The following is a 27978-nucleotide window of genomic DNA, read 5'->3' on the forward strand; positions in this document are numbered from 1 at the left end:
TAAGCCCATAGGAACTGTGAAATAATAAATGTGTTTTTCTAAGCCACTACACTTTGGGGTAATTTGTTATGGAGCAATAGCTCATACAATTGCCATACGGTAGAATTCTAATTCTTTCATTTCTTCAACATTTATTATTTGGCTTTCTCCTACAGGGAAAGGCTTTCTTTTTCCCTCCATTTCTGTACATATGACAGTTTGGACTCATGGATTTTATTTTAATGGTTATAATCTTTTATTATCATCATCAAATTTGATGCTTAAATTGTCCCACATTTGGCCATTGGGAGTTTTCCCCTTCAGTCCGGTTCTTGTGTCCTTTTAACATGCCCCATCATTCTCAGGGACCTCATTATGTCCTGGCACAAGATGTTCCAAGCAGACAGTATGCTTTCTCTGCCCCAGTCCTGAAATTAGCTATTTCTCCAAGGAACCCTAGGTCCTTTTAGTTAGAATGGCTAGTGATATCACTTGATGAAGAAAAGTTCTTAATTTTAATGTACTCTAATTTATCATCTCTTATTTTAAACTATGATTAATTCCGAGCACCTGATTATTTTTACTGAGCTGTCTGAATATTTACTATATGGATTTGTATCTTTACATTGCTTATTAATAGTCTGAAATGAGAGCCTGCTATTTATACCCTTTCACAGAACCATTAGTGAGAAGGAGAGGGAGAAAGGCCCATCCATGTGCCCTGCAATATGCTAGGCATAATCAAGTAATAAACACTGCATATTCTCTGGTTCCTCAAACATATAGGTAATACTGCAACTGTAGAGGTCCATGGCTTCCAGGTAGACATAGCGCCCATCAGTAAATGAGTAGATTAAAAAAGGTGTGGTAATTTATAGCATGGAATACCACACAGTAGTAACAAAGACTCTCTTACCCTTGGAAACAGCATGGAGGGACCTTGAGAGTGCCATACTAAGTGACATAAGTCAGTCAGAGAAAGAGAAGTATCATATGATCTCACTCATATGTGGAATCTAGTAAGTAACAAAATAAACTGATGAATGAAGTGAATCCTGAGACATGGAAGCATGGAACAGAGAATGGAATCTCGGAAGGAAAGCAGGGGAGGGAGGATGGGAGGAAGGTAATCAAACAAAGACCTCATAAACATATATGCATAATCCATGGACACAGACAATAAGGTGGTGAAGGCCTGGGGTATGGAGGGGGAGGGCCAGAAGAGGTCGGGGGGGAGGGGGGTGACATATGTAATATTGTTAACAATAAATAATATTTTAAAAAATCAACCTATATATAAAAAAGGCTAAGGGCCTGTCCAACCTGTGCCTATGACACACAATGACCACCAGGGGGAAGATGCTCAAAGTAGGAACTGCAATGACTTGGCAGCAGTGATTCTCGAGTGATGCACACCCAGAACCAGAGAGGAGGAAGCCCAATTCCAGTGTGCATCACCTGAGAACTGCCCTCTCGCAATCCAGGACCCCTCAGGGGATGGTGGAGAGCCGGTTTCAGCCCGATCCCCACAGGCCAGGCTGAGGGACCCCATCTGCTGAAGAGACCCCTCACTCCGCAGACAGCCTTTGAGCCTCAGCACCACCCCAGGTGCGGCCAGCTGGCCAAGGAGGAACCACGGGAGGTTGGCTCCAGGCCATGTCCAACCCATCTCACCAAGATTCCATTCTCTGTTCCATGCTTCCATGTCTCTAGATTCACTCCATTCATCAGTTTATTTTGTTACTTAGATTCCACATATGAGTGAGATCATATGATACTTCTCTTTCACTGACTGACTTATGTCATTTAGAATGATAATCTCAAGGTCCCTCCATGCATAATATATAAAAAACATTATATATAAAAAAATTTGAATTATCACTAAAGTATGCTTTTGTAACTCTTTATTATCCCTCTTTGTTATTTCTTTTAAAAATGTTTTGGTTCCAAACAATTGGTATATGAACTTTATACACAGTCCATTTGCCAATTAAACAACTTCTTTATGCCAACCCACAATTTTTCCAGGAATAAGGCTTCCAACATTTAAGAAAACTCTAAAAAAAAGACGAAACCGGTTTGGCTCAGTGGATAGAACATCGGCCTGCAGACTGAAAGGTCTCAGGTTCAATTCCGGTCAAGGGCACGTACCTTAGTTGCGGGCACATCCCCAGTAGGGGGTATGCAAGAGGCAGCTGATCTTTGATTCTCTCTCATCGATGTTTCTAACTCTCTATCCCTCTCTCTTCCTCTCTGTAAAAAATCAATAAAATATATTTTAAGAAAACTAAAAAGACAGAGTAGTTGTCCAAAAAGGTTAAGAATGATATCCTACATTGTGCTTATACACTGTAAGCAATTAATAAAGCCAAGGATTTAAGATTTCATTCCCAAAGGTACAAAATCTCTCTCCAGAAGCAAAAGACACATGCCAAAAGCTTTATTAAGGCAGAGAGCTCTTAAAAAACAATGAAAAAAAAAAAAAAAAAAAAAAGCACACCTGCTAGCTCTTATTACCTGGTTTTATTCTAACAATAAAATTGCTTTTCCTCCTTGCCGAAACCAGTTTGGCTCAGCGGTAGAGCGTCGGTCTGCGGACTGAAAGGTCCCAGGTTCGATTCCGGTTAAGGGCATGTACATTGGTTGTGGGCACATCCCCGGTAGGGAGTGTGCAAGAGGCAGCTGGTCGATGTTTCTCTCTCATCGACGTTTCTAGCTCTCTATCCCTCTCCCTTCCTCTCTATAAGAAAAACCAATAAAATATATTTTTTTTTAAATTGCTTTTCCTCAAATTAAAACAATTCTTTACACAAAGTCCTAAAATCCTTCAGACATTTCACATGTACTAATATAAATTTCAGTAACTACTTTAGTTCAAACTAAATGTGTAATACAGTGTTGTTCCTTTGTCAAGTTCTAATGGATTTTTTTAAAAGATAAAAAGATGGATCTAGAAAGTAATCTTTAAAAAATTATCTTTATGAATACAAACATAAATGGAACAAAGGAAAATTCACTGAATACAAGAAAATTAAAAAATCATTTCTGTGCTGGACCTCTGTTATGGACTTTACATACATGATCTCATTTATCCTCCAAACAATCTTCTGGATAAACAAGGGTGTTACTGGTAAGCAGCTTCCACAAGGTATCACAGTTGGTAGTGGCAGAGACCAAATTTGAATTCAAGCTAATATAATTCCCATAGTATTACTGCCAATAGTGTATCATACAGCCACACCCTTTCTATATTATACAAGAAAAGCAATAAGGTATTGGAGCCATTTTCTTTTCATCTTAGAACACTTAAATTCAAGTGGTTCGTCACTGCCAACTCACACTGGCACAGCAACCTAAAATGTGTTGTTCATATATTTAACACAGTAGTCATAATCAGAAACATAACAGTAAGAGGGTGTGAGATAAGTGGAGACAGCTGAGAAGAGAAAGAGTAAAGGGATGGAAAATAGAAAATATTATTACATGAAAACCATCGAATTACTTCCTGTAAGGACAATACTAGAAATGAAGTCCTAGCAGTGGAATAGTTCTGGATGATGGTAAGAGACCATCTTGACTATGGCCACAGGAATAGTGGAAGTAGACAGACGTGGGTTAGTAAAATGGAGGTCAAGGAACACTAAAACAAAGATGACCATAATGACTTAAAGTGATGGTGGAACCTAGTAGGAAAATGACACAGGAATCTAAATTCTAAATGAAAAACTAAAGAATCTAGAAAGATGTTAGATGATAGCAATGAGAAGAAATAAAGGAAAGTGCAGTCAGATATAAGGAAATGATTGCACAAGAGTTAATAAGTAATGATCTATGGGGGGAGGGAGATCAGCAAACTATGGCCCCAGGCCAAATAAGGCCTACACCCTCTTGGGGGTTTTTTTTGTATGTGGTATTTTTTTTTTTAATATATTTTTGATTTTTTACAGAGAGGAAGATAGAAGGATAGAGAGTTAGAAACATCGATCAGCTGCCTCCTGCACACCCCCTACTGGGGATGTGCCTGCAACCAAGGTACATGCCCTTTACCGAAATCAAACCTGGGACCTTTCAGTCCACAGGCCGATGCTCTATCCACTGAGCAAAACCGGTTTTTGGCTTAGGTATGTGGTATCTTTTTAAATTGAGATATTAATTGACATATCAAGTTAGTTTCAAGCATGATTCAGTATTTGTATATATTTCAAAATGATCACAATAATTACAATTACCATTTGTTACCATACATCTACAAAGATATTTTTTCTTGTGATGCAAACTTTTTTCTTTTCTTTTTTTTCCGCTTTAAGCAATAAGTAATGAGCAGAGTTCAAAACGGGGGACTTGCTTTCTCGTTCTAAATTACGGTAGTTTTTTAAAAAGCGGCCCGCCCAGGCCAGGCGGCCAGGTGGTTGGAGCATCATTCAGACGCTCCCAAATTGAACTTCAATCCCTGGTCAGGGCACGACAGGAGTCAGCCTAAGGAGGGGAACAACCGATGTTTTCTTGCATCTTTCTCCCTACCACTCTCTGAAACCAATAAATTAAGTTAAAAGGCAGTGGCCAGAGGCAGCCAGGCGATGCTTCAGCCCTGCCATCGTAGGCCTGGAACAGGCACCCGGCTCCAGGGACCATGGGTCCCTCCAGGACAATGAAAACACGAGGTTCTGCCGACCCAGCGTGAAGTGGTGGCAGCCAGTGCCCAGGTGAGTGCGACACGTGGACAGCACTAAAAGGCAGACGTGCCACCTGCTGGCACGAATAATGACCAAAGGGGTTTATTCAGGGAAGGAAGTCGCCCTGAACCCTCTGCCTGACCTGGTGCCTGTGCTAACACTGGCCTGGAACACGCGGCCTCCCAATGGCAGGTGACGGAAGAGCTGCGTCCACGGGCCGTTCAAGTAACGTTTCAGGAACCCGAGGGGCACTGGGGGCGCGCCTCCCGCACAGCCACGTCTGTAAACACTGTTGGGGGCTGGGCTGCACCTGGCACACCAGGGACTTTATAAAAAATATATATTTTGATTGAGTTCAGAGAGGAAGGGGAGGGAGGGAAAGAGAGGGGGGGGGGACATCAATGATGAGAATTATTGATTTGGCTGCCTTCTGCACATCCCACACTGGGGATCCAGCCCACAACCCAGGCATGTGCCTTTGATCAGAATTGAACCCAGGACCCTTCAGTCCGCAGGCCGATGCTCTGTCCACTAACCGGCCAAATCTAATGATGCAAACTTCTAAGACCTACTCTTTTAGCAACTTTCAAATATGTAATGCACTACCATTAACTGTCATCATGTTGTGTGTTACATCCCCAGAGTTGTGCAGCCATTACCACAATCAAACTTAGAGCATTTTCATAACCCCAAAAGAAAGCCTGCATCCATCCACTGGCAATAATTCCTGATTTCCCTGCCTTGCAACAGACCTTCCTGCCCCTGGCTGCCAGCACTGGTTTTCCTCCGGCACCTGAAACCCAGGCCCTCGTTCCAGCCGTTCCAGCCGGAGCCATTCCTGTAGCTCCCTCCGCCCTTCCCCTCATAGCAGGCGTCCCACCCTGCCCAGCCACTTCACACCTGCATGTGTGCTGCCAAGAGGCCCAGAGCAGGGGGGGGGGGGGGGCTGTCATCTTTATTGGGTCTATTTGCATATTCACTCCTGATTGGCTGGTGGGTGTCACAAAGTAATGGTCACCTTGCATTATTCTCTTTTATTAGTGTAGATATTTGCCTGTTCTGGACATCTACACTAATAAAAGAGTAAGATGCAAATTATCCGTACCTTTGCAACGCCCACCAGCCAATCAGGAGAATGCAAATTAACCCAACAAAGATGGCAGGTCTATTTGCATATGCAGGCACTGAGCGACCGGGACAGGGCAGGACAGGGCAGGACGCTTGTGCTGTTGCCACAGCAACGATGCAGGTGTTCAGCAAGGACCCAGCCACTCCAGGCCTCTGGGCCTCTGGGCAGCGTGGGAAGGCAGAAAGGCAGCTCCAGGCCAGAGTGAAAAGGCTGCTCCAGCAGCCAGGGGGAGGAAAGTCCGTTCTTGCATGAATCTTTGTGCACTGGGACTCCAGTTACATATAATCATTGTGTGCTCCTTGTTTTACTTAGCAGAGTAACTTCAAGGTTTATCTATATAGTAGCAAGAATCAATACTTTTACTGCCAAAAAAATTTCCTTGTATGGATATAGCACATTTATTTATCCATTCATCAGCGGATGAGCATTTAGACTGTTTACTTTTTTTTTTTTTTGGGGGGGGGGGGGTCTAGTAAGATAATGTTATTATCAACATTCATGTACAAGTTTTTCATTCCATTTCTTGCAGGTATATATTGTTTAGGAATACTAGGCCATATAGCAACACTGTTTTAACATTTTAAAAACTGTTTTCTAAAGCAACTACAATATTTGTATTTTTCAAGTAATGTTATAAGGGCTCTGATTTCTCTATATCCTCACATTTATTTTGTTATATTATAGCCTTGCCAGTGGGTGTCAAATGATATCTCAGGTGGCTTGATTTGCATTTCCCAATGACTAATAATGTTGAGCATCTTTCCATGTGCTTATAGAACATTAGTTTATTTTCTCTGGAGAAATGTCTACTTAGATCCTTTACCCATTTTTTAGTTGGGTGTGCCTTTGTTCCTGAATCCTAAGAATTCTTTATATACTACAGGCCTGATGCATGAAATTAGTGAAAGGGGTTCGGCCCACGTCATCACAGCAGCTGCCTCTGCCTCCACCCGACACTTCAGTTTCATCTGGAAGGTTGTCCAGAAGGACGTCTCGGAAATTAGCATATTATGCTTTTATTATTATTCTAGATAGAAGTCCTTTATCAGAGCTATGATTTTCAAAAATGTTCTCCCATTTTGTGGGTGTCTTTTCATTTTTTTTTATGTCCTTTTTCAAGTACTTAAATTGTGAATTTTGGTGATGTTCAATTTATCTTTAATTTTTTGTTGTTTGTGCTCTTAGAAACAATTTGCCACCTGTGTTTGTAACTTTAAGTTTTATTGGAACACAGTCAAAGCTAGTTTATTTATATATTGTCTATAGCTGCTTAAGCTACAATGCTAGAGGTGAGAATTTGCAAAAGACTGTATGGCCAACAAAGCATAAAATATTTACCTGGCCCTTCACAGAAAAAGTTTCCCACTCCTGATCTAACACAATGCCAACAACTCCCACCCACCCCTAACTTAAAATGAGCAGACTTCCCTCAATTAAAGGGGCTACATGGCAGATGATATCCTTTGAACAGTAGCAGAATATTGGTTACGGTTAACTTGGTACAGAAAATACTTTTTGTGAAAAGACTGACAATACAAGGGTAAAGCTATGAACTGGTGAGGGAAGAGGTACAGTATAAAGTATACCATCAGACGCCAAATGTAATTTTCACTGCCTACAATCCCATCAGAGTACCAAATAAAATATTGTGCAATATATGAAATAAAACATTGAAGAGGTTATTTTTACTACTTTCTATAAGGCCTAACCTCTTGTAAGCTAGAACCAATTTTTAAGAACTTAACTGCCTGGGAGGTATAAAATTCCAGTTATGCGATAAGTAAGTACTAAGGATGTAATGTACAATATGAGGACTATAGTTAACACTGCCACATGACATAAAGGAAAGTTAAGAAAGTAAACTCTAGGAGTTCTCATCACACGAAATTGTTTTTATTTCTTTTCTTTTTATTGTATCTACATGAAATGATGGATTTTAACTGAACCTATTGTGGTAATCAAGCCATCATGCTGTATACCTTAAATTTATACTGATATATGTCAATTATTTCTCAATAAAATTGAGAAACAAAACAAAAATTTAACTACCAGAGTAAGGAATTTTATCTTTTTTGGTATACAAGAACACATGAAGAATACAATTGGATCTAAGGGAAAAAACCTTCTATGAGACAAGAAAATTCTTCCTTTTACTACCAAAAACTATTTCCTCATATGGGTATATCAATTATTTATCCATTCATCAGTTGATGGACATTTAGACTGTTACCTTTTTTCCTTTCTTTTGGCTATTAAGAATGTGTTTTCATTCATCTTTGTAAAGCCAAGAGAAACTTGAGGAAGTGAGCTCTTCAAACAGATGCTAGTATATGAAATTGCATCAACTCTTCTGATATGCCCAGCTTTTTTTTTTTTTTAAATATATTTTTTATTGATTTTTTTATACAGAGAGGAAGGGAGAGAAATAGTTAGAAACATCGATGAGAGAGTCATCGATCAGCTGCCTCTTGCACACCCCCTACTGCGGATATGCCCGCAACCAAGGTACATGCCCTTGACCGGAATCGAACCCAGGACCCTTCAGTCCCCAAGCCGACGCTCTATCCATTGAGCCAAACCGGTCCCGGCTGATATGCCCAGCTTTAAAGTAAATCAAACCTATGTCCTTGATGAAATTGATGAACAGCTGAACCAACTCTGGCTATGGGCTTTTCATTTTGTGAAATAATACATTCCCTATTTCTGGATCACTTTTGGGTAGGTGTTTTGTTACTTGTCACCCAAAACATTGTCATATTTTCTACTTTGATAGCTACACAGAAATTAGAATGAAGTATATGAAACCTATATCTGCCAAGAATACTACATACTACTTTTTAGTAGTTTGATTTTCAGAAATTTACACAGAATTTTGCACTTTATCTTACCCAATACTCACAAGAACTCTCAATCAGGCAGTCTTATGGCCATTTTATAGATGCAGATTACTCTAATATAGGTCTTCCAATTCTATATTCCATGCATGTTTCATCACATCATATTATATCTCATGGTCTCAGTACAGAAAAAAATTCACTGAAAGCAACATAACCAAGAAAATGATTACACTATTCTTTCAGCACTTAAATAATTGTTTGACATTACACAACTCTATTCGATAGGTAAAGTAATTACAATGAATAATAGCTGCTATATGTTAAGTTCAAACTGGGCAAGCAGAGTGACCAGAATAAGTCTAGCACCTTATAATGCCTCTAATACAGACTCAGGCCTATGGCTGCTTTTATGGAATTAATTCATCTGTCACTTGGTCTTCCTCTTTTTCCTGATGCCTTCTACTTTTCCCAGCATTATTATATTTTCCAAAGAATACCCATTCTCACGATGTGCCTGAAGTAGGGCAGCTTCAGTTTTGTCATTTTTGCCTACAGTGCTGATGATAAATATAACTTGACTCAGCCAGCAGAACAAGGGCCTATTCACCCATCCATCATTTATATTTAAATTCCATGAGAGACACTACAATAGGAACTGGCTTTACAAAGATGAATAAAAACACACACCCTGCTTTAAAGGAGCCCAAAGTTTAGGAGGAAAGGAGATTAAACACAATGAAATATATGATGCATTATAACTTACTTACAAATGGCTATTAGTTGCCTGGGGAAGGTGAGGGAAAAGTACATAAAAAGGCACCACTAAGTGAAAAAGGATGAGGCATCTGAGAACCAAGTGACATGACTTGGATATAGCATAAAGATAGCCAGAAATAAGGATGAGAACATGAGTGCCATGAAAGGAGCTTAACTTTTTAATTTTAGAATATCAATTCTAGTAGCACTGACTTTTAAATAATGACACTAGATTTTCTCTTCAGAAGAAAAACTCTGGAGCTAATACTAAAGATAGAAGGAAGAAGGAAGAAACTGGAGGCAAAAAGAGCAAAGCATTAAATATAAAACAGTAAAGAAAAAAAAAGAAAACAGTCCTGATGAGAAGTAAATGAAACTGCAACAATGCCAGTAATGGGAATAAAGAAGCTGATCAAGAGGCATTTGGCATCTAAATGTGAGAGCATGTTTGCTATACCATGATACTTATGTTCCTGAAAAAACTTCATGTTCTTAACATTAAAAATAACATGGCTTAAGGAAAGGAGTTGGAAGCAGACACTCAAAACTTAAGCAACTCAGTAACCAGAGTACTAACAAAACAAAAACAAAAAACCCTAATAAGCTTATTAACATAAAGATGTACTAAATAAGTATGGAACTTTTTAAAGGTACCAATGAAAGTATCAGGAAAAAGAATATATGGTATATTTCAAGTTAACTTATTTAAAAAAAAAAAAAAGGAAAAATGCACAAACATCTGGGGAAATAGTGAAATTAATTTTACTAACACTAATAGATGGCTAAATGGAATAAAAAAGAATGTAGGCTATCCTATCTAATAAAGTGGGAATATGCTAATTGACCTTCCCGCCATTGTAAAGATGGGGGTGCCCACAGCCAATAAAGAGGGAATATATTAATTGACTGCCACAGCCTCAAAGATGGCAGTGCCCATAGTTACAAGATGGCAGCTCCCAGTCCCCTCAGCCCCCCAACCCCCCAGGGCCTGCCCAAGACGCAGGCAAGCCTCAGATGGCAGCAGCAGAGGTGTGATGGGGTGTCGCCTTGCCGAGTCGCCTCCTGCCCCTAAAGGCTCCCAGACTGTGAAAGGGAGCAGGCCAGGCTGAAGGACCGCACCCCACCCCCCCTTCCAGTGCATGAATTTTCATGTACTGGGCCTCTAGTATGGCTATAATGCAGTACTGCATTCTTCAGTTCACTGCTTTCAACTAACTATATTAGGATATTTGGATTCAGCTGCCACTAATTCATGGCACAAAGCACTAAGATGCTGGGAGTATAATAAATACATTTATTTTCCTCTTCATCAACAGTATGTGAGCCTGACTGTGATGTCTCAAAAGTTCTTGAAGTAAATGACTGAGCTTCCCACCCTCACAGCAGGCAGGCCATGTTTCTATGTTTACTCTTTTAGTACAGACTGCAACTAATGACTGCTTATGACTTAGGTAGGAGTGCCTAGCCAGCGTGGCGCCGTGGTTAAGTAGGAGGTCATGGTTCAATTCCCATTCAGGGCACATGCCCAGTGTGGGGCATGCAGAAGGCCATTGATGTTTCTCTCTCCCTCTCCCTCTCCCTCTCCCTCTCCCTTTCTCTCTGAAATCAATAAAAATATATATATATATTTTTAAAAAGAGTTAGGGCCGAGACCGGTTTGGCTCAGTGGATAGAGCGCCAGTCTGCGGACTGAAAGGTCCCAGGTTCGATTCCAGTCAAGGGCATGTACCTGGGTTGCGGGCACATCCCCGGTAGGGGGTGTGCAAGAGGCAGGTGGTCGATGTTTCTCTCTCATCGATGTTTCTAGCTCTCTCTCTCTCTCCCTTCCTCTCTGTAAAAAAATCAATAAAATATATTTAAAAAAAAAAAAAAAAAGTTAAGTAGTAGTAAAGGGAAGAAAAAGGAATGTCAGGTTCCTAGATAGGAGTGAATGGAGAAATAGGATTTCTATTAAGAAGTACTAGGGAATGATGAAGCACTAGTAAGAAGACAATAATGAATACAGTTTTATGTTGAGTTTGGTTTCTTACAGGTAACCTTTAGATAAAAATACAGTAAGAAATGTGATCCATGGACTGAAGCAGAAGAGAATGTGATCTCAAAATATGAACCATCCTATATAATAAAGCAGTAATATGCAAATTAACCCTCACTCCATAACACCATCACAAGATGGTGATGCACACAGCAAGGGTGGGACCGGCATCCACTTCACACAGCTTCTGCCGGGGTTTCCGTGGCCCCATGTGCAGGGGGCATCGGGTTGGCACTCTAGGAATCAGGGCCGTCCTGCAGCATGCCAATCACGCAGGACAGGACTCCAGGACTTGGGGCGGTCCCAAGGAGAGGGGAGCAGGGGGAAGGGTCCCAGGTCTCATGCAATTTCACAGGACGGGTCACTAGTCAGTACATAAGCTGTGATAAAACTGTGAGAACAAACAATAATTACTATAATATGTAAGGGCCTATGCTGGCAGCAGGGGGTATATACTAGTAAGTAAAGAACAATACAACTAAGACCCACTCTCAGCCAGCTCACATTAAATCATGGGAAGACAAACAACAACCAAACACAAACTGATTCATCTTGTGCTACAAAGACATAAAAAGGCACATAAAATGGCCTAACATGAGAGACTTGTAAGGCACTCCAAAATAGCCCTGGCAATGAGTGGATTAGAAAACTGTAGTACACCTACACGATGGAATACTACACTGCGATAAAAAGAAAGAATTCTTACCATTTGCAACAGCATGGGTGGAACTGGAGAGCATATGCTAAGTGAGATAAGCCAATAGAGAAAGATGAGTATCACATGACCTCACTCATTTGTGGAACATAATGAACAACATAAACTGGTGGGGAAAAACAGATCCAGTGACAGAGAAGCATAGATCAGAGAGAAGGTAGGGGAAGGTGGGGGTAAGGGGAGAGATCAACCAAAGGACTTGTATGCATGCATATAAGCCTAACCAATGGACACATACCAGAGGGGTGAGGGCATGAGTGGGGGTGGAGGGGAGAGAGATAAAGACACATATGTAATACCTAAATCAATAAAGAAAAAAATTAAGAAAAAAAAAAAGGCTGAGATGGCAGAATAAACAGAAAAACATACATAGTGGCTCAAGTATAAAGGGAAAGCAGGAACACGTGGAAGGAGCTGAAGTAAACCACAGGTAGAACTTTTAGAGTCTATGGGCTATATCAAGTATTTTAGTTTTATAATATATGGGAAAATAATACAATCATATTTAAGATTGGAGGAGAAAATTTCAAGAGTTTCCCACAACATCCAACATTACAAGAAAGAAGTAAGAAGAATAAAGAACCAAATATATTTAATGAGTGCCTACTGGGTTTCTAGACACTACTGTCACCACAATCTGAAATGTTATTCACATTTATAATGTACTAAATAATGCCTAGAGAGTTTTTGATATTTATTCATGGTCACATAACTAACATATGGCAGAATCAGAATCTAAAGTCAAATCTTTCCAACTCCAAATCTCATGCTGGTTTATAAGATTACTGTCAACATAATAAGCTAAGTTTCAGTAAAACGCAGATGTATACTACAAAGATGGAAATGTTCTTTATCTACCTTAATGCAATAACCACTAGCCACAAGTTGCTACTGAGCACTTACAATGTAGCTGTTGTGACTGAAAACTTTCACTTTTATTTAGTTCCCATTCATATTAATCCATTTTAATTTAAAGACAGGTAGCTAGTGACTACTGAATAAAAATTATCATGACTTAGTTTATAATTACAAAATTCTACTTGTTAGGAAAGTAGCTGCAACATAAACATATATAGATTCATAAATTTCACCTATCACCACTTATATTTCCTGACATTCCTATTTTTATTATAGTGCCTTACCAATAAATACTAGAGGATGCCAGCTTACTGCATGCCTAAAATATAACATTACTTGTGGCATCACACTCAGGAGAATATGAAAGAAAATATAACTTGCAACTAGGCAGATTAAGAATAAATTAAAATGGGAGAGTACTATGCTAAATGAAATAAGCTAGTTAAAAAAAGACAATTAACATACGATTTCACCTATACATGTGTGGAACCTAACTTAACAAAATAGAAACAGACTCAGAGGTAGAGAACAGACTGATAGTCGTCAGAGGGGATGAGGGTTGGAGGACTGAGTTAAAAAGATGAAGGGATTAAACAAGGGGGGAAAACTAACCTCAAAGACAGAAAAAAAGTTTTCTAACAAGTAAAAAATGCCCTAATCGGTCTGGCTCAGTGAATAGAGCATTGAGCTGTGGACTGAAGGATCCTGAGTTCGATTCTGGTCAAGGGCATGTACCTTGGTTTTGGGCTCCATCCCTCATAGGGGATGTGCAGGAGGCAGCTGATCCATGTTTCTCTCTAACCCTCTCCCTTCCTCTCTATAAAAGTCAATAAAAGTATCTATTTTTTAAAAAGGACAAAAATGCTAGCCTGGCCAGTAAAACTCAGTTGAGTGTTGTCCTATGCACTGAAAGATGGCTGGTTTGATTCCTGGTCAGGACACATGCCTGGTTTCAGGCCCAGAAGGTTGTGTCCAGGAGGCAGTCCAGCCATTCCCCGCTCTCATATCAATGCTTTTCTCTCTCCCTCTCTCTCTCAAAATCAATTTTAACTATATATTTTTAAATGCTAGTAGCTCTGAAAAGGCTTATGGTAAAGGTTTGATCCTTTTATGGGTTGCTGTGCTTCATCCTCTTGTGGCCAGGTGTTAAAATATATGCCTAAAACTAACATACAAATAAAAATAAATACTCTGTATTATTTACAAAAGACAAAAGACCTGGCTAGAACACAGATGAATTTAATAATGCTACCAGAAAAACAAGTCAAAGTAGTATTTAATTTATAGAATTTTTTTGGAGGGGGTAGCAATAAGACTATTAGCATGGTCCTCCTTATGATACTCTTGAGAAAGGGCTGTAACTAACCAAAAACAAACAAACAAGAAAAAACTGAGGAAGTAACCTATAACTTGTTGAATTGTCAGTGCTAAATTTTAAAGCATTTCCTATAGAAATCTCCAAATGTTTTATTTTTATAGTACAAGACTATAAAAACCAAAGACAAACCCAGAAACATATTTTAGTCACATTTCATCTCAAAATTGTATTCCTGTGCCAGATTTATATATTAGCTTTAATTATATTGTCAAACTCATGACCACAAAGAGGAAGTCCAAGGAGAAAACTCAGAAAAGGAGAGTGGCTGTAGATGTTGAAGAAAATAATTATTTGGAAGGTTAAAAGTGAGGAAGTTTTAATCTGGCAAGTTTGAAATAAAATAGATGCTTTATCCACTACACTTCTGAGGTTGTTTTCTTTTTATACTCAGACACTGTTACCAATGAAGAAAAAAGTACAATGTTCTAGTAAAATATTATTATGAGTAATTTCATAAGAATACTATTATAGTACAGACCCTTTTTAAAGTACCAACTTCAATCATTATGAAACTGTTATCTGATTAGACAAATTATGCTCAATTGTTTTTGACTTAATGCTTACATTTTAAATACAATTAAAAACCTTGAAATAAACTGACTGTAATGAGTAAACTAGAACATGGCATCATTAAAATCTCCAGGTCTGCCGGAACCGGTTTGTCTCAGTGGATAGAGTGTCGGCCTGCGGACTGAAAGGTCCCGGGTTCGATTCCAGTCAAGGGCATGTACCTTGGTTGTGGGCACATCCCCAGTGGGGGGCGTGCAAGAGGCAGCTGATGTTTCTCTCTCGTGATGTTTCTAACTCTCTATCCCTCTCTCTTCCTCTCTGTAAAAAAAAAATCAATAAAATATATATTTTTAAAAATAAAAATAAGCCGAAACCGGTTTGGCTCGGTGGATAGAGCGTCTGTCAGCCTGCGGACTGAAAGGTCCGGGGTTCAATTCCGGTCAAGGGCATGTACATACATTGGTTGCGGGCATATCCCCGGTAGGGGGTGTGCAAGAGGCAGCTGGTCGATGATTCTCTCTCATCGATGTTTCTAACGCTCTATCCCTCTCTCTTCCTCTCTGTAAAAAATCAATAAAATATATATATTTAAAAAAATAAATAAATAAAAAATAAAAATAAACAAAATCTCCAGGTCTGACCTTTTGTAATTTTTAAAATAAAAACTAAATTACAAAAAAGTTAATAAATCCACACACAGACATAGGTTTTAAAAAATGGGGAGAAAAACAACTACTCCCTCTTGGGAAGAATATACAAGAAACACAACAGTGATCAATACAAGGGGAAGTGGGTGACCAGGAAAGATTTACTTTCCATTTTACATTTTTCAATGTTTAAAGCAAGTGAATAGTGCCTAAAGAACTTTAAAACTTTCTTAATAACATCAATCTACAATTATATGTCTCCCTCTGAACTCAGAAAATGGTTCCTTTTAGACACATGTAATTTGCTCAGAAGCTACTAAAGCAAAGACAAAGCAGTAAGCTCTTTTTAAAAATATATTTTTATTGACTTCAGAGAAGAAGGGAGATGGAGAGGGAAATATCAATGATGAGAAAGAATCATCGATTGGCCGCCTCCTACACATCCCACGCTAGGGATCAAGCCCTAAATCAGACTGGGAATCAAACTGTAGCCTCCTGGTTCACAGGTTGACACTCAACTACTGAGCCACACTGGCTGGGCAGTAAGCTCTTTTCTTCTTAAAACTTTTTGTTTCCCAGATTCATTTTCTAGGTCACTGACCCACTTTGTCCTCTTCTTGGTCCACTTAGTCTCTATCTATCTATATATATATAAAAGCCCATCGACTAGAACAGCTGGACCACCAGAATGACGGGGGGTTATGACACGAACTGCAGCAGTCAACCAGCCTGATCAGGGCCCTGTTTGGGGCTGGGGCCAGCCAACCACCTGAGGGCCCCCCCACACACCAGCCTGGCCCCAAAAGCCCCCATCGGGGCAGGCAGGCTAGAGTCCACCCATGTACGAATTCATGCACCAGGACTCTAATTTAGTAATATTTAATACCCTGTTAACTGTCTACCAAATCCCCCAAAACTGGTATTATAATCCTTTTCCACACTCCTCACCCTAAATCTCACCCCATTTCCTCAGCCTCAATCTCAACTTCAGCAGTTAATCTTGCCTCAAACTATCTCAAGTTACTGAAGTGATTTAGGCCACCTGGTATGAACTCCATTATTAAAACATGTCTGTAAATAAATAAATAAATAAATAAGCCGGAACCGGTTTGGCTCAATGGATAGAGCGTCCGCTTGGGGACTGAGGGGTCCCGGGTTCGATTCCGGTCAAGGGCATGTACCTTGGTTGCGGGCATATCCCCAGTAGGGGGTGTGCAAGAGGCAGCTGATCGATGACTCTCTCTCATTGATGTTTCTAACTCTCTATCTCTCTCCCTTCCTCTCTGTACAAAATCAATAAAATATTAAAAAAAAAAAAAAAAAAAAAAAAAGCTCAATGAATTTCAGGATAGGCAAAAAAATAAATGGTTTAAAATAAATAAACATACCTGTTGCCATGGCCTACTCTCATCACCCTGATTTCTGCCCTCTCTTTTTAAGTCCCTTCTTTCCTTTTATCCCTCTTCCTACCACTTCTAGGGCTCATTCTATTAATAATTTCTTATAGCTCCCTCTCCAGGCTTCTCTTCTAATTTTAAATACCTATATCACCCATCCTTAAAAAAATAATTAAAAAATTTTTTTTCAACTGTAAATCACTTAGTTTTCCTTTATTCCTTTCTTCACAAATGTCTCAAAAACAGAAACTGATACTCATTGCCTCCACTATCTCATCAGCACTTACTCTTTTATTCCATTTATTCATTCACAATTCCTTCTTTAAACACTACTTACCATCTATTATATACCAAGTATTTGTAATATTACAATGAAAAGACAAAGACAAAGCCTCTGCATTTTGTTTAAATTAAATCCCCTTGAAATCTTATTTTCATTACCCAAACCTTAACTGAGATTATGTCCTCTATAGCTTTCATTTTCATCTCCTTCCCTCTCATGTTAACAGATGAGAAAAGTCTTGTTAAAGGAGAGGTATATGCCTTCCTACCTTCTTGCTCAAACTATCAATAATTCCTTCTTTATCACTCTGAATCTTCAACTACACCTTCTTTCCTGGCTTGTTCCCTTAACTTCAAAATAATTACTCAAACCTAACTATAGCTTTCATCTTCTCTCCTAGTAGACAAAGCTTCAAGGAACAGTTTATACTCAATGTCTGGCCACCACCCATTCTTCAACTCACGGCATCCTGGCTTTTCTTAACTACCAGTACAAAATGGTGCGGGTTTTTTGTACTGTTCCCAAGTTACCCGATCCCTCCTAAAGACACTTTTAAATTTTCCTCTTTCCTGATATCTGCAATATCTAGACACTGACTCCTTCATGTCTGACATAATTCTGCTAATTATCCAGCTATCCCTCTAACTATTTATTCTCAGACAGCATTCACATGTTTCTCATCCTGACTCTTTAATGCAAATTTCTTCAAGGTTTGCACTCTTCTCATTTTATATTCTTTATAGGATGTCATCCAGTTTTATGGCTTCAACTACTATCTAATATTAATACAAAGACAATGCTCAAATCCTTAATTCAAACCCAGATTTCTCTTCTGAGCTTCAGATATAAATAGCCAGTTACATGTTGGCCATATCTACTCAGATGAGCTACAACTACGGTACTTTAAATTCAACATGTTCAAAATAGAAATCATCACTCTCCCAAATTTCATTGTCCTATATCTTCTAGGTCAGTGGTCGACAAACTGCGGCTCAAGAGCCACATGCGGCTCTTTGGCCCCTAGAGTGTGGCTCTTCCACAAAATACTACAGCCTAGGGGAGTCTATTTTGAAGAAGTGGCATTAGGAAATAAGTTTAAAAAGCCTGGCTCTCAAAAGAAATTGCAATCGTTGTACTGTTGATATTTGGCTCTGTCGTGGACTGAGGAGTTTGCCGACCACTGTTCTAGGTAAAGTGTTATTTCTAACAAGTCCCAGATGCTGATGATGCTGTATCAACAGCTCAAGATCAACATTTTGAGAATCACTGCTCCAACATGTTGCCTCTTCCTATGGCTAGGATATCAGATTTCTTCTACTATCTCCTGGGCTATTTTATCTATGCAGCAGGCACTGTTAATATTTCACAGCACCTTGTCCCATTGAACTTAGAATGTTTAGCATTCTAAACGTTAATTACCAAAAGGAGTGATCTGGTTCATTTTTCTAGCATACAATTCTGGAAATTTTCACTACCTTTGGAAAAATCTTTATAACTCTCACTGGGTATCATGAACATATTTACATTTACATTTTTGTCAACATTTTAATTTATGAATTAATTTATGAGTATCAGTGATTAATTAAGGAGAAAGTAAAAGGCTTATTAGATTGGATTGAAACAGTCAAGAATCTTGACAGGTACTAATTTTAGTTGCTGTCTTAAAAGTACTGTACTTTTTTTTCCTCCTGAAAATTAAACCTCTAATTGAGGTGGGGTTTTTTATTTTTTTTTTATTTTTTAAATCCTTACCTGTGGATATGTTGTGTTTATTTTGTTTTATTTTATTTTTATTTTAGAGAGAGAGGAAACTCGAGAAAGAGAAACATCAAATGGTCGCCCTCTCTGGGAATCAAACCTGAAACCTTTTTTCTTTTGGTGTATGGGACTACACTCCAAACAGCTGAGCCACCAGACAGGGCTCTCAATAAACTGCTGAGTATTTGGGGAGGAATAGTGATTATGTATATGACTACAAAACAATGAGTACTGACCTGAGGGGAATTTCCCCCAAATGCCTAAAATAAATAAATAGATGTTATTGAAATAAACATATATCTTCACAATTCTCTAAGTAGGCATGTATAGTTTTAGGGTACTTAAATGTTACATGTAAAGAAATGGAAAAAGAATACAATAATCAAATAGAAGAATGTTTAGGTTCCTGTGATTAAAAACAGTCTCTTAGTAATTTTTAAAGGAGTAAATTTTTTAGGGCATTTTAAGAAACCTCCTTAACTTTTCACATATCAGAAATAGTTTTTACTGTGTGTTTAGTGTAATTTAGAAATATGACCAGACTTTTTGTATCTGTTGTTATTAGACTGGGTAATATGAATTTTGTTTTGGATGCATATATGAGCCTAGTGCATAAGAAATTTGCTACTTTAAATTTTGTTACGTAGAGCAACCTTGCATATAATAATCTTATGACTGTGTTTTTCAACTTTTTATTAAAATTATTGTCATGATGCATAAATAGAATTCAAAACACATTTATTGCTGTTTACATGAACTGTAATTGTACACCACATATTCTGTCTAGTTCAGGTTCTCTCACAAAGAAAGATTAATAAAAAAAAAAAACACCAAGCATGACTTATGGCCAGCAGAATTAAAATTCACATCAATCATGAAAAAATTTCTCCACTCATTATATTTAATTTCTCATCATAGTAGATGAGAAAATTAAAAGGCGCAGAGTTCAAGGTAAAGAAGCTGACTTAAGGGTAGGCCAGTAACCAGGGGGACAGACCACTGGGGGAAGACCTGTCATAGATAGTAAGGCAAGCAAAAGTATAAAGCAATATAAGGAAGTCAGCTTAGGGCAGAAGGATTAAGCATATTCTGGGCTCATAGTCAAACAGAATATGGGCAAGCATCAGGGATTCAGTCATCTTATATAATAAAGGGCTAATATGTAAATAGACCGAATGGCAGAACAACTGGTTGCTATGATGCACACTGGCCACCAGGGGACAGACCGCTCAGCCAGAAGTCTGGCTCATGGCTGGCAGGAGCCTTTCCCACCTCTGTGGCGCTAAGCACCCCTCAGGGAATGTAATCAGGAAATAAATTTTTAAAAAATATTTTATTGATTTTTTACAAAGAGGAAGGGAGAGAGATAAGAGAGCTAGAAACGTTGATGAGAGAGAAACATCAGACCAGCTGCCTCTTGCACACCCCCTACTGGGGATGTGCCCGCAACCCAGGTACATGCCCTTGACCGGAATCGAACCTGGGACCTTTCAGTCCGCAAACAGACGCTCTACCACTGAGCCAAACCGGTTTCGGCTAGAAAATAAATATTGAAAAGAATACCTGAAAGAGGGAAATGATGATCTGGAAGAAAACAATTGTATGGTAAATCTCAAAATCTTTTTAAAGTATAAAGAAACACTGAGTACCAGGAAGATAGCTTTAAGAGCTAAAAGATTTCCCAAATTCAGCCTGTGGTTTAAAAAAAAAAAAAAAAAAAAAGGTGTGTATGTGGAGGGAGGGGAGGATTGAAGAAGGGAGGTTGTTAGGAGAATACACTACAAGAAAGAAAAATATTTGCAAACTAGATCATTCTGCTATATAATGTACAAACAACAAAAGGCTAGATGATTGTTCCTGAAAATTTACTGTTTATAAATACAGGTAAAAAATATTCACTGTAATTCACAAAGATCTTCAAGATCCTGACCTTTGAGTAAAAATACATATATAAGGAAATTGTATATGAATGACTTGAAATAAGATGTTTTCTGTAACACTCTGGGAAAGCCTACTTTTTTTTTTTTTTTTTTTTTGTAATTCTCAAAGTTGTCTGAGAAGCCTCCCAAGTTGTCTGGGAAAAGCTTATGCGTATCAAAATCACCAACCATTTATTAAGTCTGCTCCTATTAAGTCTAGCAAGTGAACTTAAATCACTTGACCTGCATTTTAAATAAAAGCTGACTTAACTCGAATACCCTAATGTCCTTTTCTTCTCACACAATTACACCAAATAAAGCTTACATTGCAACCAACAGAATTTCTTCACTAACTCATCACTCTATTTTGAAATACTACCTACATTCCACGTACAGGGTGAAATGCAATTACAACGAAAAGGTGCAAGAAGTCACCCCACATCCTTCTAAAAAATAACAAACAAAAAAAAAACCTGCTGCCAGACTTTCAGGGGTGAAAAAAAAAAAAAAGCATTAGCAAACCAAATCCCATGTTCGAATCTCTCTGACACTGCGGGCCTTGGCCAGCCTGTGCACCATCTCTGATTTACAAAAGGCAACGACACGGGCCGGAGCGGGGCGAAGCGGGAGAACCGGTAACGGGCTCCCAGGGCGTCGTTGATTTCTTGGCTCCGGTGACAGCGGCGGGGAGACACACCCCTAGCGTCGGTTTGAAACACTACAGCAGGGAATTCTACCTAGGGGATTACTGCGAGGCTAAGGAAAGACAAATTTAAATCGCCATGATTCAAAAACAACCACCACCAGGAGAGACAGAGAGACTTGACGAGGCAACAAAGAAAACGGGGGGAAAAACAAAACAAAACAAAAAAACAAAATAAAACAAAATAAAAACAAAACCCAAAACAGCCAAGCCCTGGGCAGGCAGACAGCATACGAAAGACTGGCATCCCCATGGATAGCCAAGCCGGGGCCCGGGTTTGTTTCCGTGGATCCACACCCCGGCCCTGCGCGGCGGCCCGCGCGGACAGAGCCCGGCGGCGGCGGCGGGAGGAAGCCGGGGCTGCCCACCGCAGCGCGATCCACCCCGGCCCGGAGGGGGAAGTGAGCGAGCGGCGCGGCTGCTGCCAAGACGCCCTGCTTGCAAATGGAGTGTGAGTGGGAGCAGGCGCAGCCCTGGAGAGAGAGAAAGTGGGTCTTACATAAAAGAGCCAGCGGGCACATTTTATTTCCGCAGGAACAGCCCCGGACCCGAGGGAGTCTGGGGGCGGGAGGGGGGCTCCTCCACAGGGAGGAGGGTCCGACCCAAGTCCTGCGGGGCGGCCCGGGGGCTGCACCAGGCCGACGGCCCGAGGGGGTGGGGGTGGGGGTAGGGGGGTCGAGAACAGAGGCGGAACCCAGCGGCCGCGAGGGACGGGGCGCCGCGGAGCACCAGCCCGACGCCCCCGCCCCCACCCCCACCCTCGGGGCCGCCCGGGCCGCCGCGGGCTCTCGGACCCGCCGCCGCACCAGCCCGGCCCGGGTCTCTCGAATTTTCCGGCGGAGGGGAAGCCCGCGGGGGCGTCGGGGCTCGCCGCCGCCCCCGCCCCTGGCCGCGGCGCGCGGGGGCGGCTGCTGCACCGGGGAAGCAGAGGGCTCACCATTTTGCTGGCGGTCGGTCGGCGGCTGTGGCTCGGACGGAGAAGAGAGTCGGCGCTCAGACGGGCTCCCGCAGGAAGAAGAAGCGGCGGCGGCGGCGGCGGCCCAGCTGCGTTCAGCTGGGGCGGCTGCGGCCCTCGGGACACCCGCGGGGGAGGGGGTGAGGGCTGGGGGAGGGGAGGCGGCGCCGCGGGGCCCGCGCCGACGGGGTGACTGGGCACACGGGAGCGGGCGGGCGGGCGGGCGGGGAGAAGAAAAATTAAGGTCGAGATTCAGGAACCGAAAGAGCGGGAGGAGAGGCGGCGAGCAGGGGTCGAGGCGGAGAGAAAGCGGGAGATGGAGGCGAGAGGGCCAGGCGGCTTCCCGGGCTGCAGCTTCGCGCTCTCAAGCTCACGCCGGAGCCGTGACGGACTCACTGCAGTGGCTCGCGCTGACCCGCAACCTCCAGGCACGAAAAAAAGGGGGAGGGCGGGAGAGGGAGGGGAAAGCAGCGCGCAGAGGGGCGGAGGGCGGGGGCGCGCGGAGCCGGCGGCGGCGGGGGGCGGGGCTTCCGCGAGCGCCGCACATCCGGGCACCCGCAAGGCGCGGCGCGGCGGCGGCGGCGGCGGCGGCGGCGGCGGCGGCAGCGGCCGCGGCGCTCCGAGAGCTCTGGTTGGGGAGCTCGGAGCGCGCCGACGCGTTCGCCCCTCCGCCGCCACCGCCCCGCCCCCTCCCCCCTGCGTGCGGGGCGGGGCTGGGGCAGGGGCGGGGTCGCCGACGTCGGTGACGTTGCGCGGCGAAGCCCTTCCTGTCACGTGGCTGGAGGCGGGTGTCCGGGGCGGGGGCGGGGGAGGCAGGGCGGGGAGGAGAAGGAGGAAATGCGAGGGTTTCCTTGGAGGGAGGAAACGCTTGGGGTGCGCGATCCCGGGGCGGAGCGGGGCTTGGCCTCGGGAGGGGGAGGCTCGTGGGGGAGGAGGAGGAGCTGGTGGTGGAGGGCCTTATCGTGTCTGAACCACCCGGACGCCGCACCAAAAAGGGAGAAAAAGCCAAAGCCTCGGGCTGGAGGGAATCCGTTTGCTCCTGGGGACGGGTGTCTTCCATCCGGGTGCAGACAGGGATCCACGGCTCGGCGCAGCTCCGCCGTGGTCCCCGCTGCGGCGCCCGCAGGCCTTGGCTCCTGCAGGAGCGGGTGGCTCACCGGGCGCGGCTTGCGGCGTGGGAGCCCCGGGACGGCCGAGCCCAGGGCTGCTGCCCAGTCCCTCCCGGGATCCCTCACCCCGCGCGGCGCTGCCCTCCGCCTGCCCAGGCGGCCCTGGAAGGGTGCAGCAGTGTTTGTTTTTGAAAAACGCCCACTTGTTCCTTTCCTAAGGCTGGATCCGCTTTGGTGCCAGTGGCCATGCCCAGAAATTTCTGACCACAATGGGAAATGGAGTCCAGAAAAGCGGAAGGGGCAAAGAAAGTCCTGTCCAGGGAAAATAAAAGAGCTGACAGGAGGAGTGAGATAAGGATAGTGAAAAAAAATTTCGCAACCATTTTAACAAGTTATTCCTTTTCAAATCTTGATCGTCTCCGGTGTAAGTGGGAGGGAGGGAACGAAGGTTTGTATTTTTTTTTTGAGTGGTCAGAATCTCCTTACTGACAGGTCCTTCCTTTGAATCGTTTTTATAAAAAGCTATATAGTGTTTTTAAAGCAGTCTGTTCAAGCTCCTTACATGGGAGGAGTTTTATTCTTTTTCTGTTCCAATTATTTTTCCTATGATAGTCACTCATCTTTCCTAATAGAAGCTCAGTGATGTGCCCTAGTCGCCCCCCCCCACCACCACCACCCTTTCGTGGCCGCTCTCCCTTTAAGAACTATTTTGTTTTTGTATCAGGATGAATAAGATAAGTAACTCAGACTGATAACAAGATATATATCACATTGTGAGAATATCCAGGAAATGCCAAGAAATGACACTGTTGCTTCCACCAGTTAAGTTTCTTGACTTAAACACGGCGTTGTTTAGAAAGTGATGTGTTCCAAAACAGGGAAAGGTCCCTACGCTGTGTGACATGTCCAGGTAGATTATTTTTAATTCGTTTTCATCGTAAAGTTAGAACATGTTCATTTTTATAAAAGTGCTACTTAAATTCCTCTCCCTCAACTCCAGTTCTCAGAGATGTTCACTACTGAGTTCATGTGTGTCCAACATGTTCAGTGAAAAATCATTTGGGCTGAGGAGTAAATACTAGGAAGGAATTGGAGATGTACGGAATGCAGTGGATTTACACTAGCTCATACTTTTGTCATAATTTGAGCCATTTTAGACTATAATCATTCAAGAAGTCTATTTTGATTAAATCAAAAACTCAAGAGGCATTACAGCCTCTGTTACTGACCAAAAGCAAGAGACAGAAGACCAGCCCACTTGCTCCTTCTCATCCTATAAATCTCCCAGAGTTTGCCACTTACGTTCTCTCAGCTTTGTGTCATACTACATAAAATACAGGCAGGTAGCAGTTTGCATCTCTGCTGAGAGAGGTAAATCTACAATGCACAGCTAGCGGGGATGGTGTGGCTCAGTGGTTGAGCATCATCCCATGCACCAAGAGGTACCCAATCTATTCCTGGTCAGGACACCTGCCTGGGTTTCAGGTTGTGGGGCTCCATCTCCGCATGGGATGTGCAGGAGGCAGACAATTAATGTTGATGTTTTTCTCTCATTGATGTTTCTATCTCCCTTTCTTTCTCTCTCAAATCAAAACAATTTTTAAAAATAAATTTTAAAAGTACACGTAGTACCCTGATTTTCCCCCTAAGGCCAAAAAGAGGAGGTGTGATAAGTAGTTATTCTTTTTTGTTTTTTTCCATAACTTTTGGTATAAAACTTGGTATGAGAGGGATCAGGTGCCAAATGTCCTACCAAAAGCATACATGTTTTTAAGTAACTAGATAAGTAAAAAAGACAAAAGATTTACTCTAATAAGTGTATCATTTTAGCAACCAAAAGATGATTGTTGGGAAGTATTATGTCTGATAAGTTGGAGGGGGAGACAGTGAAGGCAGGGATACTTGTTTCTACAGTAACAGCTAGGCATGAGGTAATGAGAAGTACCGTAAGCAATGACAGAGAAAAGAAAGGCGTAAATAGACATGAAGCAAAAATGGACTGACTATGCAACTAAGTGGACATGGGGAACAGGAGAGGGAGACACCAAAGATAAAAAAGTTTTAGTTTAGATGACCGAAACTATGATACCCTTTAAGAAATAGAGAAGGCAGAGGAAGTTTGGTTGCTGAGTAAAAAGAGGTGAATATGGATTTTAAAATGCTATGTTTAAGTTACTGATGAGCTATCCCAGTGTAAGCACCGAAGTAGAAGCTGGAAGTGCAGGTTAGAAAGGTTTGTATTTCTAAGAAAAATATTTCAATTTAAAAGAAGGGAATCAAACGAAGATTGAGAGTGAAATGTTAAAATTTCCCTGTATTTAGTGTTAGGAAAAAGAAACAATTCAGAGATGGTAATAAAGCTGCTAAGTAGGAAGAAAAGGGCAAGAAATTTTTATGGAAGCGAAATGCTTGCAGTTATATAAGACTATAGGCAGCCTCGGGCTTTAATGTCTCCGCAATTATCTTTAAGTTAGAAATGTCACAGGAAATTTTACCAGGTGTAGATCTTTAAGAGTATTGTGATATTGAGAATTCTGCCTTATTCTTCAAGGATTAACCACTGTCATTTATTCACATATAATATTTAAGGATGGCAGAAGAAACAAATTATCATTCCTATAGGTTACGGCCGTGGTCAGCAAACTGTGGCTCACAAGCCACATGCTGCTCTTTGGCCCCTGGAGTGTGGCTCTTCCACAAAATACCACAGCTGTCTATTTTGAAGAAGTGGCATTAGAAGAAGTTTAAGTTTAAAAAATTTGGCTCTCAAAAGAAATTTCAATCATTGTACTGTTGATATTTGGCTGTATTGACTAATGAGTTTGCCGACCACTGGGTTAAGGTATTCCAGTTACCTCAAAATATCCATTCTTACTCATAATTACACTAGAGGCCCAGTGCACAAAATTCATGCACTCGGCGGGGAGGGGGCGCGGGAGGGGACCCTCAGCCCGGCTTGTGCCCTCTCGCAGTCTGGGAGCCCTCAGTTGATGTCCAACTGATGGCTTAGGCCCACTCCCCATGGGAGAGGCTCTTCCACCACTGCTGCTCTTGCCAGCAGCGGACCCAGCTCAGGGCTTCTGGCTGAATAGCGTTTCCCCTGTGGGAGCACACTGACCACCAGGGGGCAGCTCCTGCATTGAGCATCTGCCCCCTGGTGGTCAGTGTGTGTCATAGCCACTGGTCATTCCATTTTTTGGTCGATTTGCATATTAGCCTTTTATTATATAGGATTGACTAATGTCGACTGAAAACCGTATTTAATTTTATACTCTGATACCTACAAAAAAAGCCAATTAAAATGGAGAGTCAATTAAAACCAAAGTAATGTCTCTGTTTTTTGTTAATGTGGGTTTAGAGGATACCACTATCACTCCTCCTACATAAACATATACGTACCAGTTCAGGAATCCCAGATTGACAAGGGTTTCATGGGAAATAAATTACTTTTCTTCTCAGAATCCTTTTTTTTTTTTTTTTTTTTTTGTACCCAGGAGAAAGCAGGAATGCCAGCCAGCCCTCTGCTCCGGGGTGTGGTTGAGAAAAGGTTCCTTGACACCTGAGATAGAGTAGTGGCTGCTTCCTTTCTTGCTAAGCAGCATAAGTAGGAGCCACGCATTCTAAATTTCATCTTGGAAACTCATTTCTCCATTGAAACCATTTTACAAAGAGTTCTATAAACAATGGCACTCCTACAAAAGCCTACTTAAATTATAATGTAGCTGAAACTCTGTATATTTGCTACTGAAAAGACAATGGTAGAAAACAATGCTCTTAAAAATACAGAGGTTTATGAACTAATGAGTTTGGGGGAAATGTATACCACATACTGGATGGGTTTTTATTTTAAGCACAACTACTTTTAAAATTATGGATTGTATGCAACTTTTCTAGTTCTCATAAGGGAATTAATGTGGAATTTGTTCAAAATAAAATCTGTTTACTTTTCAAGTAAAGACAACTTATAACTACCTTTTAATTGGGAAAAATGTTTAAAGATTATATATAAATCAGTTATGTAAATTTGAACATTTTACTGCCTACGACCAAAAAAGAAAAAAGGGGTGGGGCGGGGGGGGGGGGAATGAGACTTTCTAAGTTTTATTCCTAAACCTCTTGAATCCACATTGAATTCCAAATGTTGGAGGAAAAATCCACAGTGTTTTTAAAGGCCATTAACATTTCACGTGATGAGCTTTATTCTCTTTCTGTGTTGATTACCTTTCCATACGCTAAGTACATTCAATTGGGTAATTATATCAACACTAGAGGCCTGGTGCACGAAATTTGTTCAAGGGGCTCGGCCCTAGCAGCCACAGTGGCTAGCCTTAGCCCTT

The 27978-nt window shown here is 41.6% G+C and overlaps 1 protein-coding gene across 1 annotated transcript in view; it reads right to left on the reverse strand.

The window, feature by feature from the left end:
- The window catches only part of PPP3R1 (protein phosphatase 3 regulatory subunit B, alpha), a 59134-nt gene extending 36074 nt beyond the window's left edge, over nt 1-23060 (reverse strand). The window contains exon 1 of the mRNA XM_084901247.1: nt 22515-23060. Coding sequence (XP_084757373.1) covers nt 22515-22517 — 3 coding nt within the window. The 5' untranslated portion in view covers nt 22518-23060. The remainder of the gene's footprint in view (nt 1-22514) is intronic.
- Nucleotides 23061-27978: the final 4918 nt, after the last annotated feature.

The sequence above is a fragment of the Pipistrellus hanaki genome (genome assembly GCF_964339955.1).
Source record: "Pipistrellus hanaki genome assembly, chromosome: 12".
In the NCBI taxonomy this organism is placed as follows: Eukaryota; Metazoa; Chordata; class Mammalia; order Chiroptera; family Vespertilionidae; genus Pipistrellus; species Pipistrellus hanaki.